The sequence below is a fragment of the Panicum hallii genome, chromosome 4 (assembly GCF_002211085.1).
Source record: "Panicum hallii strain FIL2 chromosome 4, PHallii_v3.1, whole genome shotgun sequence".
In the NCBI taxonomy this organism is placed as follows: Eukaryota; Viridiplantae; Streptophyta; class Magnoliopsida; order Poales; family Poaceae; genus Panicum; species Panicum hallii.
Window position 1 is genome coordinate 2,515,619 of NC_038045.1, and position 17,668 is coordinate 2,533,286.

Consider the following 17,668-nt stretch of genomic DNA (forward strand, 5'->3'; position numbering starts at 1 on the left):
CAGTGAAGTATTAATATATATTCTTATTAATTAAAATAAGGTATATTTAATAATATATAAAAAATAGTTAATAAAATAAATGTACCCATATAATTAGTTCAATTACAGAATGGTAATATATAGTTAATATAAAATATAGATAGTTTACAATATAATTAGTTCACGTAGTTTCATATGAAAGATATAAAGTGGAGTACAATCAATGATTATGTAACCAAAGCATTCGCTATGTTGTCACGAATGGTATTCATAGAAATCTCATTCTCCTCCTCAAGAACAACATCATCATCTTGAACTTGAACTACTTGTTGCCCTTCATTAGCATCCTCATCCTCATCCACAGGCATGTAGTCTTCATTTTCATCACATTTCTCAAAATCATCATTTCTTAGTTATCATGATATCAGCATGCGACAAAGAGCGGTTACTGCAAAAGCCACATCAATTAAATCATACTTCTATTTCCTGCGCAGGGCGTTGCTGGATTACACATAAATACTCCTTGTTACTTAGAGCAATTTGATTGCACAATCAAAGGTTAGTAGATTAAGACGCTTTCAACATTTCTAAATTTGATTTCGATCTTTGTGGCTTGTTTCTTGATGTCATGTGTAATTGCCCATAGACAGAATGGGTTTTTTTCCTTCTTACTTCGTAACATCCAATTTTTAGATACGGAATATCAACTTAATCCTTTTAGAGATACTGCTAAATATACAAAGATAAGCACAATACTTTTGCAGGCTACTTCATTATAATCTTGATCACATTTTTTGTTGTTTCCTTTTTCATCTCTAATCATTTATTGTAGGTCCACAGGCCACTTGTATCAGGTACAATGTTGGCAAAGTTTATTGTGCCTTGATGATGTAAAATCTATGTGTTCATTTGTGCTCATTGTGGCTACGGCTCCAGCTGCCCAAACAATAGGCACAGTAGATTTTGCTTGCTGGCAGCTGCAACCATGAAGATAGCAGGTCACACCTATCATGACTCATATGAGATGGTGATAAGTTTGGCTGTGTATGGGCAAACCTCGAAGGCCATGATTTCGTATTTGTCATTGTTAGCCTTTTTAACTTATGATATTGTTAACACTCGCACAATAAGCATCATGAAACTGAGACTAATTCCCTTTTTTATTTGTTACTGCCAGGCATACATTCCAACCATTGTTCTCAAGCATCCAAGAAAAATCCACCCAACACCTCAAACTGACACCGAGGCCTTAAGCACAGCATAAAGTCGTAAAGTATAGCGATCAAAGTAATGCAGTGGTAAAATCAGCAGCGTCCAGCAGTGCAAACCTCTTGACGACGAAGAGCGACCCTTCCACAGGCTTCCTGCTCTGCTAGCAAACACATGCGCGCACAAATCAGGGGGTCGGAATTGCAACGGAGGAAGGGGAAGAAGCTACAAGTTGGAGGAAGGGGATCGGATCGATTACCTTGCGAAGACTCTCTTCCCGATCGGACCGATTGTGGGGCGGCATCGCGCGGGGGGGGGGGGGGCGCGAGCGGGGCAGGGGTGTCGGGGCGGCGGGGCAAGGGGGTCCGGGCGGGGCGGCGCGAGCGGGGAGGGGGCGGGGCGGCGCGAGCGGGGCAGGGAGGTCGGGGCGGCGCGAACGGGGAGGGGGCGGGGCGGCGCGAGCGGGGCAGGGGGGTCGGGGCGGGGCTGCGCGAGCGGGGAGGGGGCGGGGCGGCGGGGCGGGGTGGGGAGAGCGGGGAGCAGGGCGGGGCGGCGGAGAGGGGGTCGGGGCGGGGCGGCGGGGAACCCTAGCGCAGCTCGGGAACGAGCTCGGAAAGAAAGAAACGCGAACCGGTACGTGTAAGCGGTGGCATGGCGGGTAAATTTCACCAAAACGCGGTGAAATCGGGGTCGGGGCCGATTCCGCGTGTGAACTGGGCAACGCACCCGCGTTACGAGAATAGCTGCGCCGGTGCAATCCCTTTGGTTCGAATTTTTGCGTTCTAGACGCGAATCTGACGTGAAATGCCCAACCAAACGGACCCTCAGCCCGGCCGGCGGCCGTACCGGGCACGGGCGCGTGGCACGCACCGTGCCGTGGCGTACGCACCGTGCCGCGGGTCTCGGCGGAGGCCACGTCCGGGGTCGCCGGCCGCCCGCGGCTAGCTATTGCCTGCCGGTGGCGGCGAGGGCTGGTCGGTCGGTTGGTTGGTGCTGCGTGGCGTGCGGTCGCCGCCATGCTCGTGAGTGCGGGAGGCAGTATCGCGAGGGGCGGGTCCGGCCGCCGGCCTGCACGTGGACTTGCACCCAAACCGAGGCGCCACGTTCATCCACGACACAAAAGCGAGGATCAGGCTGATGATGCCTGATGGATACGTCTTCGATCTGTGTGTGATCTGAAGATAAACTCTGCGATGATGCCAGTGGTCGATCGATCGAATCGTCAGTGGCAGTTTAGTCTTGTCGCCGTCCTTTCTTACCCAGGATACATTGCTGCTGGCGTCGTGTCAGGACTCGACGATCATGTTACTGAACTGGCTGTGCGTGTCCTGTATCTTGTCTGCTTGCGCCATGTGAAGCCAACAATCCGTGTCCCGGGCACGCTCATGATCCCCTGAAACCACAAGTAGAATGGCAACAACCACCGACGAGCCGTGTGCCCGCACACACACGTAAACTTTGCACGTATATGGCACAAGCCTAGCGTAGACACGAAGGCTTGCTGTGTTGTCTATAGCTTTCGACAGCACACGCTTCCATTTCCTTCGAGAGGCATCGATCAGTGCCGTCATCTATCGTTCGCCGCTCAGCACGGCTACTAGCCAGCAGCCGAGAGGGTTCGAGAGGGGCCGATGGGCAGCGTCGGCGGCTGGCCGGAGGAGGAGGAGGAGCAGGCCGCCGCCGGCAGCGATCCTCCTCCGGCTGTGTGCGTGACGGGGTCCACCGGCTACGTCGGCTCCTGGCTCGTCCGCACGCTGCTGCGGCGAGGCTACCGCGTCCACGCCACCGCCAGGGACACAGGTACGCGACGCGAGCATGCGTGGAGTTGTTTGCTATCTCTATCTACTACCTGGTGTTGAGCGGAGTAGCTGACCATGGCGAGGTGCCGGCGGCCGGTGCTCGTGTCATCAGGCAAGGCGTGGCGGGTGCTCGCCGCCGTGGAAGGGGGCGACCGGCTCCGGGTGTTCCGGGCGGACATGGGCGAGGTCGGGAGCTTCGACGCCGCCGCCACGGGATGCGTGGCGCTCTTCCATGTCGCGGCCTCCATGGAGTTCCACGTATCACCAGGCCAGGACAACGTTGGTGAGCAGTCATGTACTATAGCTGATGACTCCCTCCGTTCTGCTCATAGTGTTCCTTTAGTAAACTTGCCTTTGCCACTCCCTTGGAAAAACTGCATGTGGTTTTGATGAGTGAGCACGCACTTTTTCTTAACACGGTTAAAAGTTGAAACAGAAATTTTACCTTCATAATTTTTTTTACCACGTATGAAGTTACTGTTCGTTAGAACGCGCTTTTTTTGGACTTTAACTAGCACCCTGGCACTGACACGGTCACACCTCTGCTATCCCTGACTGATGTCGAAGAGGAGCGCGTGAGGTCAAGTGTGCTGGAGCCGGCGACGAGGGGCACCATCAACGTGCTGCGGTCCTGCGTCCGCGCGGGGACCGTGCGCCGGGTCGTCTTCACGTCCTCCGTCAGCACGCTGACGGCGGCGGGCGCGGAGGGCCGGCGGGAGGCGGTCGTCGACGAGTCCTGCCTTAGGGACCTCGCCGACGTCTGGCGCACCAAGCCCGTCGGCTGGGTGAGTTCGTTGTAGACTTCAGTTCCTGCAGCTTTCAGTTTCAGCACACATGTTTGTTACCATTGTTTTCTGAAGTCTAGCTTCTGACCTATCCCGTTTCTTGCAGATCTACATCCTGTCCAAGCGACTGACAGAGGAGGCGGCGTTCAGGTTTGCACGGGAGAACGGCCTCCATCTCGTGTCAGTCATCCTGCCGACGGTTGCAGGCCCGTTCCTGACGCCAAGTGTTCCAACGAGCATCCAGCTTCTGCTGTCACCCATAACAGGTAATCGAACAAATCGTTGACAAGTTTATCTACACCAACAGGCCTTCTAATTTACCAGACCTTTTCTTTCTGAACATTTCTGTCTGACACTGTGTTGTTGTTGTTGCAGGTGATCCCAAGCTCTACTCGCTGCTGGCCTCCGTGCACGCGAGGTTCGGGTGCGTCCCGCTGGCGCACGTCCAGGACGCCTGCGACGCGCACGTCTTCCTCATGGAGTCGCCGCGCGCCGAGGGGCGGTACCTGTGCGCCGCCGGCGGCCACCCGATGGCCGACGTCGAGCGGCTCCTGGCCGCGCGCTACCCTCCCTTCAAACCACCGGAGAGGCACGTCTCCGCCTCGATCGTCGCTAGATTTCTTTCAGGTTTCCGATCGATCAGCTGCTGCGTGCTGAGTTGCTGACGGGTGGTGTGATCTTTGGCGACTCGTGATGGTGCAGGTTGAGCAGAGATTTCGACGCCTCGTCGGCGGCGGCGATGTCGTCCAAGAGGCTGCTGGACCTTGGTTTCAGGTTCGAGCGTGGTGTGGCGGACATCGTGGCAGACAGTGTCGCGCAGTGCCTCGACCATGGATTCCTGGAGCACCCTGAGACCTGAATGGGAGCTGCAACGAGACCTGAATGGGAGGCAAGGCCAGGATGGATGGTTGGGCTGGGGCATGGGATACTACTCGATCGCATTGGGTATAAAGGCATCCAAATTGAGAACATGTCAAATATGTTCGAAGCGTATGAATTTCGCGGAAAACCGTTCATTTAATGTTAAGGTTTTTGTCGTGCTTTTCGGATTATGGAAACGTCAAGCCGTTAATGAACTAGCTAAGGATGAAGAGAACATGTCTTTTTGTTTGCGAGTGTCTGAACTGAACCCCATGAAATCAGAAGCTCGTGTCCACGTCTAGGCCAACATATTACCAATTGAGAGCATATTGCTCTTGATTTGCACTGCAACGTCTACAATAGGTTCTACATCAACTTTAGAAGCATCCATGGAGATCAGTTTCTCGTTGGTTTCATTAGCTAAATGTAGTGATCATGTTCTAGGCTAAGATCATCTATTGAGTTCTTATTTATCTCTGCAGTTTTTGATCTAACACTTTCTTCATAGGCATGCTTCACGGGGTAGGACTAGAGGTGGTAAAGGATCTTAAAATTTAGCCTAAATAATCTAAGTGCCGGACCCTTTTAGACTGGGCTTTAATCATATATAATTTTGAGCTAAAAATATATAAGGATCAAGTTGGACTATGAGAGACCACTAGGGCTATGATCCGTTACCACCCCTAGATAGAACGCATGCATGAGAATGCCTCGGAGCCTCTTCCTAGCGATCACATCGCACTCCATGTGGATGAATCCATTCTCGTCCCATACACATTGATGGCCACGGCGGGTGATGAAACCTTAACACAGGAGCTTTGCCTGCCCTTGTACGGGGTAGGGGACCCTAGCCCCCCACCCCATGAAGCCCCCCAATATATTCTGACCATGGATGAAGAGGAGAATGAAGAGAAAAGGAAGAAGAAGAAAAAGAGAGAAGAAGGGGATGCCGCCATTATTCCTGATGTAGTGGAAAGTCTTGGTTGCATAGCCGCCATTGCAGCCGAGGTTATCGGCGTCATAGTCAACCATCCGCTGCTCTCGTAGTGAGGTCAAGTTCTTCATCTTGATGGCATTGAGCCATTGATGCTCGCTACTGTTGTGGTCCTTCAAAGGCCTAGCAGCAGCCACAATCCGGGCTCTAGTCCTTCGCATCCATCACGTACAACATACCACTATCATACCCTCTCACTGTAGTCCACTATTGCTAGGAGGTCATACATGTTGATGGTGTCATGAAGTGGCGGAGCTCAGTATAGGCTATACTGGGCTCCGGCCCCTTTGCCCACCAAAATTTATTGAAGACCTCATATGTTGCAGTCCATCCAAATCAAGTGTCTAGCTAATTTAGGGTACAAGCTGCCATCCAGAAGCAAATTCAACACCCCCCCCTTGCTCCCTCTATATTTTTTTCACGCTGCGCCACTGATATCATGTGTCACACGCTTTGATGCTTCCCGCCATCCAAAATGAGGTGAAGCAGTGTAACCATAGAGCTATATAGGCGCAGCGAGTCTCATCATCAACCATATCGCCGAAGCGATTGAGGCTCTATTTGTAGGATATGTCGGTTGATTGAATTGGTGGATGAGACACGCGTTCTCCTTGAACACGTTAAACCACCAGGTCTTCTCGTAGAGGTCCTGTATCCGTGGAGGCCTGGCACTTGCCGCCATCACATTGGTTAGCAGGATGGCCACGACTTGCATGGCCATGGTCATTGCATGTACAAGTGCGGCTCCCGACATTATAACCTTTGCAATGGTAGTTCTTTGAGTGTCCTAAGAATATTTGTGACTGGCTTCAGGGATATCTGGTCTCTGTATACACGCTGCAACCAGCAAGATCACCAGACCGTGAAGATGTGGTGGAATCTAACCATGAGATCAATCATGATTATAATCCTTTGGATCAGAAGCCTCATGAGAAAAATATTTATGGATATGTCACGGTCGGCAGATTTCTAACTATTGAAGTTCAATGCCTTATCTTATCATGTGTTTGGTTTATGGATCAAGTGGGTGGGTTGGATTCATCCTAATTTTCTGGATCGGGATGAACCTCCCATTTCGTGTCTGGGGTAGTGGAACGGGTCCATTCCAATTTTTTGTTTAGTTGGAGTGATTGAAAGGGATGGAATGGATGCTATTCTAACATCGTTAGAAATAGTTACTCGTGGGATCCATACGTCACTCTCTAACTCCTTTTTTTCCCCGTGCCTTATCTTCTTCCTTGGTTCCTCTGCCCCAGTCGGCTCTGCTACTCCCCGCATGTTGTCCCCGCGCCGCGCGAGTCATGCCATCCGCCGTCCCCTGGGCCGTGCGCGGCCCCGCCTTGACGTCGGCCGCCGCGTCCATACCACGCCGCGCCAGCCACTGGCCGCGCAGCTCCGACTCCGCCTGACCGGCGTCGGCCTCCACCGCCCGCCACCGCATCGGCTTGCTCCGCCCGCCCCACGCTGGCTTGCTCCGCCTGCCCCCACCGAACCTCGGCTTCGCCCGTCCCGCACCGGTGCCGACCGCCCCTGCCCGAGCGAGACGGAACCGTGACGGCGTCCAAATGGGTTGGGATGGTCCGCTCGATTTGGGCGGACCAATCCGATCTGCATCTGAGAGGAATATTTCCATACAGGTTAGATACAATTCACTAAGCTTCAAATCAAATGTGGATCCAACTGGATCAAACTCGTCCCAACCCAGTCAGTTGAACCAAGCCGAAAACCATTATTATTCTTACTTATGAGTTTGCTAATTTCAAGAGCATATGTGGTTTTGGTGGCGACCGTGTGCTGCTCGTGCTTTGTTCAGCTGCTGATGCGTGGTCTGATCTTTGGTCACTCGTGAATCGTGATGACGCAGGTTGAGCAGAGATCTCGACGCCTCGGGCTTGTCGGGGGTTTCGTCCAAGAGGCTGCTAACTAGACATGGTGAAGAACAGTGTCGCGTTATGTCCTAGCCATGGATTCGTTGTCTCCCGGAGCACCCTGACGACCTGCAGACTGCAGTCTGGTTGGTTTCAGCAGATAGGAAGGTTGGACACTAAACCCTAAACCATAAATTCTGAACCCTAACTCGAGGATGGTTGGGCAGATAGTGTGGTGTTCGCATCTAGCTTCCGGGCTCGCCGTCGTTCCCGTCAGAAAAAAAAGGATGGTTGGGCTGACCGAGGAATGGGATACTAGCTGGGCCTAACGGCCCTATTTTGAGTGTGTGGGCTTGTTATGGTCAAATTTAACATGTTTTTTTGAAAGGCAAATTTAACATGTTGAGGCTCTCTGAAGCGCATGAAATTTGTGAGGACCATTCATTCATTCATTTAGTGTTGGGCTTTATCATACTTCTCAATTTATTGGGAACTTCCCCCCTTTTTAACTGTGAGAGAAATAGCTACAAAAATAAAGAGAACATGCCTTTATGTTTGTGTGTGTCCGAAGCGTATGAATTTTGTGGGGAACCGTTCATTTGATGTTAGGGTTCTTTTGTGCCTTTTCCATTTATTGAACTTTCCACGTTTTAGATACGTTAGAGAAATAGCTAAAAAAATAGAGAGAACGTGCATTTTGCGTGTGTGGGTGCGTTGGAATAGTATGGAATTCGCGGGAAACTGATCATTTAATGTTAGCGTTCTTCTGTACTTTTCGATTCGATTTATGGAACTTTCCGCGTTTTAGATCCGTTAGAGAGTAGCTACGAAACAAAGAAAACATGTCTCTTGGTTTTGCACATGCATGCTCGCCATATCCAAATTTGGAACGCGCCAAATTTGAAAAATTTCGCGGAAAACGATCTCCCGAGTTAGTCATGGAAAAATTGCCGCATTTCAAACTGACAAAGAAAGGGTGGGTGACAAGAAAACTGTCTAGTGCCCTCCAATCTTTGAAACTGGTGTGCTACTCACTGGTCACTGCTGGAAGGTACAAAACAGAATGTACACCAGATCGATCGATGAACTAACAATGAACTAAAATATAACTTTAATTGATGATCAAATTAAAATATAGGATGAAGCTAAATCTTATGCTTTGCTTCTCTATGATATGATGGCTATACCCAGCCGCAAGATCTAAGCTTTACATATGACCACGAAGCACGGGAGGAGAGCGCTCGGGTTGAGCAGGTAGAGCCCCTCGATGCTCGAGTCGGCGCCGACCTGGCCGGCTACCGAGTCGAACCCCGGCTGCCCGGCGGCGTCCTGAGGGTTCTCCAGCGGGCGGCGGATCCTCCCCGCGACCGCCCGGCACACGATCAGCGCGTGCGTCACGCCGCCGGCTCCAGCCTCGCCGCCGGCGGCGGCGTTGGTTTCTTGTAGGCACTCCAGGGCGCGCTTGCTCGTGGACGTGGTGAACACGCCGACGCCGACGCCGTCCGCCCTGTTCTCCCTCGTAGCCGAGAAGCCGTGCCGGATGATGCGGCAGACGTTGCACGCGCCCGACGCGCAGACGCTGTGCGAGCCGCCGGCGCCGAGGGGGCAGGAGACGGTGGTGCCGTGGAACTGGAGCAGCTCGTTGCCGTCGGCGATGCAGCGGGGGTGCTTGTTGGGCTGCTGAGCCGCCCTGGCCTTCACCTCCTCCATGTACTCCTTGAACCGGTCCACCGACCTGTCCATGTTGTGGACCTTGACGACCCTCTCGACGCGATCCATCGCGACCTGGGGATTCGGCCACCCGACCTTATATATGAGCTCCACCACCTTGCTCGCCGTGTCGCCGTCCACCAGCTCGGTGACTGCAAGAACAACCGCCGGAGGCATGAAATGTAGCACGGCTTCGTTTCGATTCCTGAATCCTGATGCGTGGATCATCCCGGAGAAAATACGGAGGACGCGGTGGCGCTTACCGGCGTGGTAGACGAGGTGATGCGATTCCAGAGCGTCGTTGCTGGAGAAGAGGCCGCCGCAGCGATCGCACTGGACGCCGACACCACAGGAGGCCCAGGCGGGAACGGGCGACCCCAGGTCGCCGTTGCCGGCGCCTGCTTCGCGGCGGAGCCGGAGCGGCGACACCTCGCGCGGGGAACTCCTCCGGGAGAGACGGCTGGTGCTGCACCGCATCAGGAGCGGGCTGAGCGGCGCCGCGCCGCCGATGGCCCAGGCGGCGAGCCCCGGGGCTTCCCCGGCGCCGGCCCGGAGGTCGCGGCCGGAGCCGGCAGGAGCCCCGGCGGCGAGCAGCACGTCTTGCGTCAACGCGTTGAGGACGTCGCTACTCTCGATCGACCTCGGGCTGTCGCAGCGGCTGGGCACGGCCGCCGGCGCCCGGCGCCGGCTGCCGCCGTACTGGCTGTGGATCACGTCCCGCAGGTTGGAGATGGAGCGCGAGCAACCCGACCTCGGCGGCGGCGGCGGCAGGAACGACCTCTTGATCCCCCTGGCGCTGCCGCCGCGCGAGTCCTCCCGCTTGATCACGTCGCAGGACTCCCGCGACTTGCAGCTCAGGGTCTTCTTGAGCGACTTCCACCACAGCATGGCCATCTTCCTCTCCGACCTCCTCCTCCTCCTCCGCTTCCACTCCTTCTCGGCGGATCCCCAGATTCGGGAGCGCCTCGCTGGATGGCCGGATTGCTGCCGAGAGGCGCCGCTATTTATTGGCCAAAACATAGCATGCATTCAATGCAAATCAAATCTCAGGGTCTCGCAACAATTAATGGTTGTGCGTCTGCCAAAGATTCACCAGCAAAGATCAAGAGAGGAGATCGAAGAACCTGAGGAAGCAAACCATGGGTCCAAGCAGAGGAGGAGGTCCTCGCACCGGCACATGCAGATGCAGCCAGAGGCAATGGTAACTGAATGGAGTAATGGAGTGAGGAGGGGGCGTCGCGGCCGACGGAGATTTTCCTCGCTGCCGAGCATGGAGCACCCGCCGCCGCCGCAGGGACCGGGAGGCAGAAGCGGCCGAACAGATCGCCACCAAACGGGCTGCGGCGGCCGGGAATCTTTGGCGCTCGGTACAATGCACAGTGGCTAGTCTTTGAGCAGAAATTTTAAAAAAAAATCACACTGGTCAGTCCAGTAACGGTTGCTATAGATTTTATTTTTCTAAAAAAAAGATATGGAGTAGACTGCAGTGTGGAATGCAGAAATGTGCATTCTCAAGATGATATCCTGCGATGTCGACCGAAGCGTATCCCTAGGATACCGTCGAAGGGGTGAGTGACGTGATGCTTCCGCTGTTGTTCTCCAGGCCAGGGCTCATGCTTCATTGGCATGCTAGCAAAGCCATGGGAGACCTCTCAGGAATCAGGATTCCCTACATCAGGCTAGTGTTGTAGGTACACACTTCTTGGGCAAATTTAGGGTGAAAACTACAGTGAGAACTAAGGGTGCTTTAAGTTCGATACCGGCACAAAACATAAAAAATTGTGTCCGAAAGTCGGTTTCCATTATTTGTTGTGTTGTCGATATACGTCGTAATGGAAGTTGGTTCTATGCTATCTATTTTCAATGTTTGTTGTATTGTAAGTTGGTTTCTGTTGTCTGTTGCCGATGCATATCGTAACGGAAAGCCAGTTTATATGTTATCTATTTTCAATATTTGTCGGAATTGGAGTTGGTTTCCATTTTTGTCTATTTCTATAATTATCATAAGGAAGTCGGTTCCTATGTTGTCTAATTCATAACTCCGTTACTGAAGCAGGTTGGTTCGTATTTTGTATATTTATACTGTCTATCATAGCAGAATGTGTACCTCCTCTGATGCATGCCGTAACTAAAGCTTGTTCCTACATGCCAGTTTCGATATCTATCATATCCCATATAAGAGGAATCTAATGCAACGAGCAAACAATCAGAGTATTATGACTTATGAGTTATGAGTCATCACCTAAAACTAAAATTTAGCACGCTCTTGTTTTGTAATCTAGTTTTGGCTTATAAAGGACACAAAAATGGAAACATAATTCGACCTGGTACAACGCTAGAAATACAAAAAAGCCAATGCTTGGTGCTTTTGTTCTAGCCTGATAGTTGCTCAAGTACTCAAATTTAGGCTCCTTTATCAGTTCGTGGTCATAATGCAAAAATGGAGTTTGCTTAAGGTTTGGAGTGTTGGAGCCTAGCTTTCACCCATTAACTAAAGCAAGGTGATTCCACTTCTATCTCATCAGGATTTCTTATGGGTTTCCTCTTATGCAGGGGTGGATTTAACACCCCCGCCTCCCCCCCCCCCCCAACTATCCAAAGAAAACTTTATTGGAGGCAAAGGGGAAGGAGGAGGAGGAGAGAGGGAAAGAAGAAAAGAGAAAAAAAGAGTAGAGTTGGAGGGAGGAGTGAGCCCCCTATATCCCAAATTTTCCTCCACCGCTAGTCTTACGTGACTTTCCATTCCAGGGCGAGGCCGAGAGACCCCTAGTATATGGTTAATAATGCGACTAATAGTTTCACTATTTATTTCTCATAAGGGAATTTGACTTAATTGGTGATTCTGATGAGCACCAATTTTAAATTTTTCCATGTGCCTAACCCAAGATATTGCAATGACAACATAACTGCTATCGATTTGTATAAGCAGGAAGTAGACTTTCAATGATCCATCATTGGACATTGCAATAGGAGCAACGCTATACAGTGGGCCAACATTTGATGCCACGTCAACAGCATGCACAACTTTGCCGGGCTGCTGGCCCTTTTCTCGCACGCTGGAGGGGAGCAGCACAATTTAGCCCATCGAACCAGGCCTGTGAATGGTTCTGGCCCACTAAAGCCCAGTTCAGATTGGATAAACAGAGTCGAGATGCGGACATTTGTCATCGGTGTGGTCCCCATCCAGGGACACACGTCATTGCCATGGCCCAGCGGCCAGCCAGTGCTCGCTTCCAGAAGCAGCCGCGAGCTTCCACCGCCTTCCTCCCCATGCTTTTTCTCGAACGACGATCAGACCATCACAGCGAGCGAGAGAGAGAGAGAGAGAGAGGAGGAGGAGGAGGAGGAGGGGACGACGGCGACGATGAGGGGTTGGCGAGAGGAGGTGGTGGCGCTGTCGCTGCGCGGGTACGGCTACGGCAACGAGGAGGACGACCGGCCGGAGAAGCCGCGCCGGTACGGAGTGACGGAGATGCGGAGCCCCTTCTACTCCTTCCGCCCCGCCAACCAGGCCCTCCAGGTTCGCTGCCGATTCACACCCGTCCCCTATTTCGCGGCGTCCTGGTCCTGTGCTCTTCTCCAATCCGTTTGGTATTGGGTTGCGCCGAGCTGGTTTGGACGTATTTTGGTTTGATTTTGAGCGCGATTCAGCTTTGGCCTGCCCCCCGAACGCGAATTTGCGACATGCACGAATCGTGGCGGAAATGCTTGCCTGTTTCAAATTGAAGCCCCGTTTGATGATTAATTCGTCACGAGATTAGATTCCTGCTGTTTAGGTTGAAACCGTATGAGTGATTTCAGACCTTCAGTATGTGGTCGCCATGGGTGTAGCCAATTCGAACTGAATCAGCCAATCGATGCTGATTGTTGAGCTGGATGTCTGAATTAGCCGATTCATGCTGATTGGTAGAATACTATTTTATTATCCGGAGCATCTATGTTTTCACTGTGTGATAAAAGCGTGTTTTACTCATTGGGATTTTTGTAAAGCGGAATTTGATACCCAACTGAAAAAAGAGAAAATACGGGGAACGTTTAATGAAATTTAAATGTAGTGGATAAGGAACTTAGGAAAAATCAGTAACCGTTCTCGGAAAGAAGATCCATAGCTCGTTTATTGGTTATCAAATGAGTGGTGATGTGTTTTGCTTCTTTTCTCCATCCTAACCATTTCTGACAGCACATTTTGAGGCCTAACTTTTTGTTTTTCATTTCAGGAAATATTGGATTCTCTTGGTCCTTTTGTTGACGGTTTGAAGTTCTCTGGGGGATGCCATAGTTTGATGGGAAAAGAATTGGTTAGAGAGATTACTGATTTAGCACACAAACATGACATATACGTGAGCACAGGTGACTGGGCAGAGCATCTTTTACGTCAAGGACCCTCTTCTTTCAAGCAATATGTGGCGGTATGTGGGTCTGGTACGGTTTTATAATTTCGTAGCTATGTGGCAGACATATGTAAAACTTGGAGTTGTACATAACATGAGCATTCCATTCCATCTCAGGAATGCAAGGCCTTAGGGTTTGACACAATTGAGCTGAATGCTGGATCTCTCAAGCTCCCTGAAGATGCTCTCCTGAGATTGGTCCGCCTCATCAAGAGTAGCGGTCTGAGGGCAAAGCCACTGTTTTCCGTGAAGTTTGACAGTTCTGATATTCCTGCATCTGGTGGTAGGGCATTTGGGGCGTACATAGCTCCAGTCAAGGAGCGGAGCTCAGGTAAAGTAATGTACTAGTCGTTTCATATCATTACTGAATGATGTTTGCACGGAGCCACAATTCTATCAAGCAACAATTTTTACTAACTGCCTATGATATATTGGTCAGTGAACACTAGGTCATTTGTACCTTGTAAATGAGCCATTTGCCACACTAGGTTATTACCACCTTGCACGCTATGCCTGCATTTTCATTCTAAATCCGCATGTCTAAATCGCACCACACTACTATATTTACAAAACCGATGTTTGTGGCACATATTGCAGAAAGAATTGAAGATGTTGATCTGCTGATTAGGAGGGCAGAGAGATGCTTGGAAGCAGGGGCAGATATGATCATGATAGATGCTGATGACGTTTGCCAGCGCGCTGACTCCCTGAGGGCAGACATCGTTGCAAAGATAGTAGGCCGGCTCGGTCTCGAGAAGACCATGTTCGAAGCTTCAAACCCCAGCACCTCCGAGTGGTTCGTCAAACGATACGGCCCAAGGGTACTGAATCTCTTCCCCCTAAAAACCTGAATGGCTGAATCTTAGCAATGCTGATGAGACTATTTCTTGTCAATGCTCTCTGTTCATTCACCATTTGATCCCAAAGTTTTTTGACATGTATCGGTCTGGGAATGTAGGTGAATCTCTTCGTTGACCACTCGGACGTGATGAATCTGGAGCGCCTGCGGGGGTTCAACATGTGCAGAAGCGACCCTTCCTCCCGTTTCGCCTCACCATTCTTCCTGTTGTAAACGAGCTTTTCCTGAAACCCGGAGCTGAGATGGTTCTCTAGCTCCGCGCCTCTGGCCGCGCAGCTTGTTATGGCCTCAGCCCTCAGAGTAACTACCAGCGAGCAATGCGCTAGCACCTGTTGTGTTATGAATAACCGCTGTAATAATTGGCTCTGTATATAGTACTGTATCGACGTTTGTGTTCATTGCAGTTGTTGCACCAGATTGTGTTCGAGTTGCTATGTTAGTCCATGTGTGTGCAGTTGCGCGCATGCGAAACGCCGGAATTTTCAGGATCTTCAACAGTTCTCTGGGTGTAAAACAGTTTCTCCTCCGGACTGGGCCCAGCCCAAGGTGCCAAATGGGTCCAGTTGCTTTCCTCTTTCTACTTGCTCAAGCACCCCCCCCCCCACCCCCACAACAAAAAACACTAGTTGTTCTCGATAAATCTGTTCTACATACTGGGTTGTTAACTTCTTATGGTTGCAAGCTGCCACAAAATTTAAGCAAACGTTAATGAACTGGTGAGATATCACCGTTATTTAAGACTCGAAGCAGAATCAGTTTTGTTGAGGCAACCGGGTCATTTGCCAATCAGGTCAGGAACTAAGGATGCAGGGAACAAAGTTTCAAAGAGGTAAGGAAATGCTCTTTCTGGAGAAAAGAATTTGAGCACCACAGGCAAAATATAGTACATGCAACTTGCATCTGAAATATGTGATGTTTTTTATATGTCTATCACTAGAAATTTCCCAGATGAACAGCGGAAGGGTACTCAGATTGTTATGCCATGTTGAAGTTCAATTTGGGTCTCTATACCTGCCTATAGCATCCCGGCCTCTCAATAGGCTTTACAGTATATTAGAACATTCGGCGCGATGCACGCTCTATCATATGCTCGAATAAATATAAATAATATAAATTTCAAGAAAAATTATTTTCATATTGAATAGGATCACAATCACCAAATACAATATATTAAGCCTCATTGTTCCACCACGAATGGTATTGAAGTTACACTTGTACAAAAAATATAACATTATAATTTGCTTCTTCCTGAAAATAAATTAGAACGAAAAAGAAACAGAACTGCTATTGCCTGCCCAAAAGATCAACCAAGGCTACCTTCCCCAAAGTATTTGATTGCCAAAGACCCTTCTACTTTATCTTGCTTAAAATATGTGGCTTTGAGAAAGGAAAAAAGAATAAATGATAAGAATTGCACTTGCTGACTATATTGCTAGATATCATACTATCATAGATGTGCTTATATCCAATGTTTATGATTTAAGCTCCACTAAATTTGCAGTAGAATAGTAATTAATTTCTAAGCATTATGGGTAATCACCTATTCTATCTGGATGTAGAACTGTACATAACCCAATCCTATTATAACCTCTTTGGGCAAGAAAAGTAGAGGCCGGGCTAATTTTATGAAGCTCGGGGATTAAAAAACTGATTTGTAACATGGTTTGATCTGATCCAAACCTAAGCATCATAAGTCCATAACTCAAATTCTAATTCGGAGGGAATAAGGATATATTTTTTTATGGCTTCAATCACTGCTTAGTACTAAGAAAAACATGTTGAGAAGAAGAAATAGAAAAACAAAAGTGTATCCTTATAGTTCTCTCTTTGTTTTATAATATAAAATGAAATATAATCATGTATTGCTTAAATCATGCTTGTTTTGCATTGTTGAACAAAAGGAAGTAACAGTAGATAGATAAGGAACTAGCTCTAAACTAGACTGAGTAGATAGATAAGGAACTGAGGTACAGGTGGCAATCGAGGGGCGCCGCTCCGTGATACTGGCTGCTGCAGCCGCAACCGCCGCGCCCATCAACGGCACCGGCGCTGCCATAGCGGACCCCGACTACGCTCTGCCTCACCCGACGGCGGCACTCAGCTCAACGCGGGGGCCGAGAGCGCACCAACCTAGGTGTCCTCGCTCCTCGATGGCCAGGCGGGGCAGTGGCGTCCGGCGGCGTGCTCCGCGTGGCTCGACAGCTAGATGAAACTGCTGCCAGCGGCGTGGCCACGCGAGGTTGTAGCCCAGCGAAGCGGAAGCAGGGCACGCAAGGCTGAGGGGGGAGGGGGGTAGACAGATGGCATCTAGCGGGGCCCTCGCAGCTCGGCGTGAGAGGCTGAGGCTGAGCTCAACGGAGGGCTCTACACCGGAGCAGCAGGATGAAGCTTCAACGGAGGGCGTGGCTGCCGAGCGCGGTGAGGACGATGAAGCTTCGATGGAGGGCGTGTGGCTACCGAGCGCGGTGAGGATGACGGCGCCAGGATAGCTTCTCGCTCCTAGCAGCAGCATCCATGGCTCACAGGACATCTGCACGGCACACAACGCTTGGTTGGTCTGTACCTCTCCTGACGTTTGGTTCGCTAGCTACAGGCAGGGCCACAATAGACTTGGGCCACCACTCAGCGCCGAAGATGCACTGAGAGAGGACAAGTGCGTGCTACCGTCAGTCTATTGGTCAGGGAGTGGGCGAGACAAGGTTCTGTGCTCAGCGTCTCTATCCACCCACCACAATTCATCTATCCCACCCACCACAATTCATCATCTGCTATTTTTCGCTAGCATATGGGGCTATAATATACTTATTCCACTTTTCTCGCTTCCAACAAGAGAGAGAGCTGTGATGAAGGAAAAAAGAGTTGCAGGCCACTGCGATAAATGCCAACGCCTCTAGGTGGAGAGGAGAGTGTGCATCAGCATTCATTGGTGCTAGCGCTGATCAACAGGCGTCGATCCTATTCTTACGCGTGAAGCACGGAGGAAGCAGCAAAACGGAGTAGGTTTTAATCAACCTGATACAACTACAATGTGCCCTCGAGGTAGGTTAATCAATAATCAATCCCAACATTTTCATTTTGTCTACAAAACACGTGTCAACCAGACCGTTGTAGACGAGGACAGTCTTCAACTGCAGCTATGGCTTGGGAAACACCAAACCCTAATCAATGTTTCCCAGCTGTTATTCAACTGTTGTTCAACTGTACAGGTTGTAA

General features: G+C 50.4%; 3 protein-coding genes across 4 annotated transcripts; 2 read left to right on the forward strand and 1 right to left on the reverse strand.

The window, feature by feature from the left end:
* The first annotated feature begins 2,648 nt into the window (after positions 1-2,648).
* On the forward strand, positions 2,649-4,824 carry LOC112888623 (putative anthocyanidin reductase). 2 transcript variants are annotated; one of them, XM_025954891.1, is made up of 6 exons: positions 2,649-2,988; positions 3,100-3,270; positions 3,555-3,772; positions 3,879-4,038; positions 4,148-4,361; positions 4,475-4,824. In XM_025954891.1, the coding sequence occupies exons 1-6, from the start codon at positions 2,820-2,822 to the stop codon at positions 4,629-4,631; spliced, it is 1,089 nt and encodes a 362-aa protein (XP_025810676.1). In that variant the 5' UTR covers positions 2,649-2,819; the 3' UTR covers positions 4,632-4,824. The 2 variants fall into 2 exon arrangements, with proteins under 2 accessions (XP_025810676.1, XP_025810677.1); XM_025954892.1 differs by having other exon boundaries at positions 2,852-2,988; positions 3,057-3,270.
* A 3,696-nt stretch (positions 4,825-8,520) lies between these two features.
* LOC112889103 lies at positions 8,521-9,994 on the reverse strand (the record flags this gene model as incomplete). Its single annotated transcript, XM_025955593.1, has 2 exons — positions 8,521-9,357; positions 9,469-9,994. Coding segments are annotated over 2 exons (1,188 nt in total), but the record flags the coding sequence as incomplete, so codon positions are not given.
* A 2,495-nt stretch (positions 9,995-12,489) lies between these two features.
* On the forward strand, positions 12,490-14,952 carry LOC112888625 (protein HEAT-STRESS-ASSOCIATED 32). Its single transcript, XM_025954894.1, has 5 exons — positions 12,490-12,725; positions 13,423-13,614; positions 13,714-13,927; positions 14,194-14,417; positions 14,555-14,952. The coding sequence occupies exons 1-5, from the start codon at positions 12,570-12,572 to the stop codon at positions 14,666-14,668; spliced, it is 900 nt and encodes a 299-aa protein (XP_025810679.1). The 5' UTR covers positions 12,490-12,569; the 3' UTR covers positions 14,669-14,952.
* Positions 14,953-17,668: the final 2,716 nt, after the last annotated feature.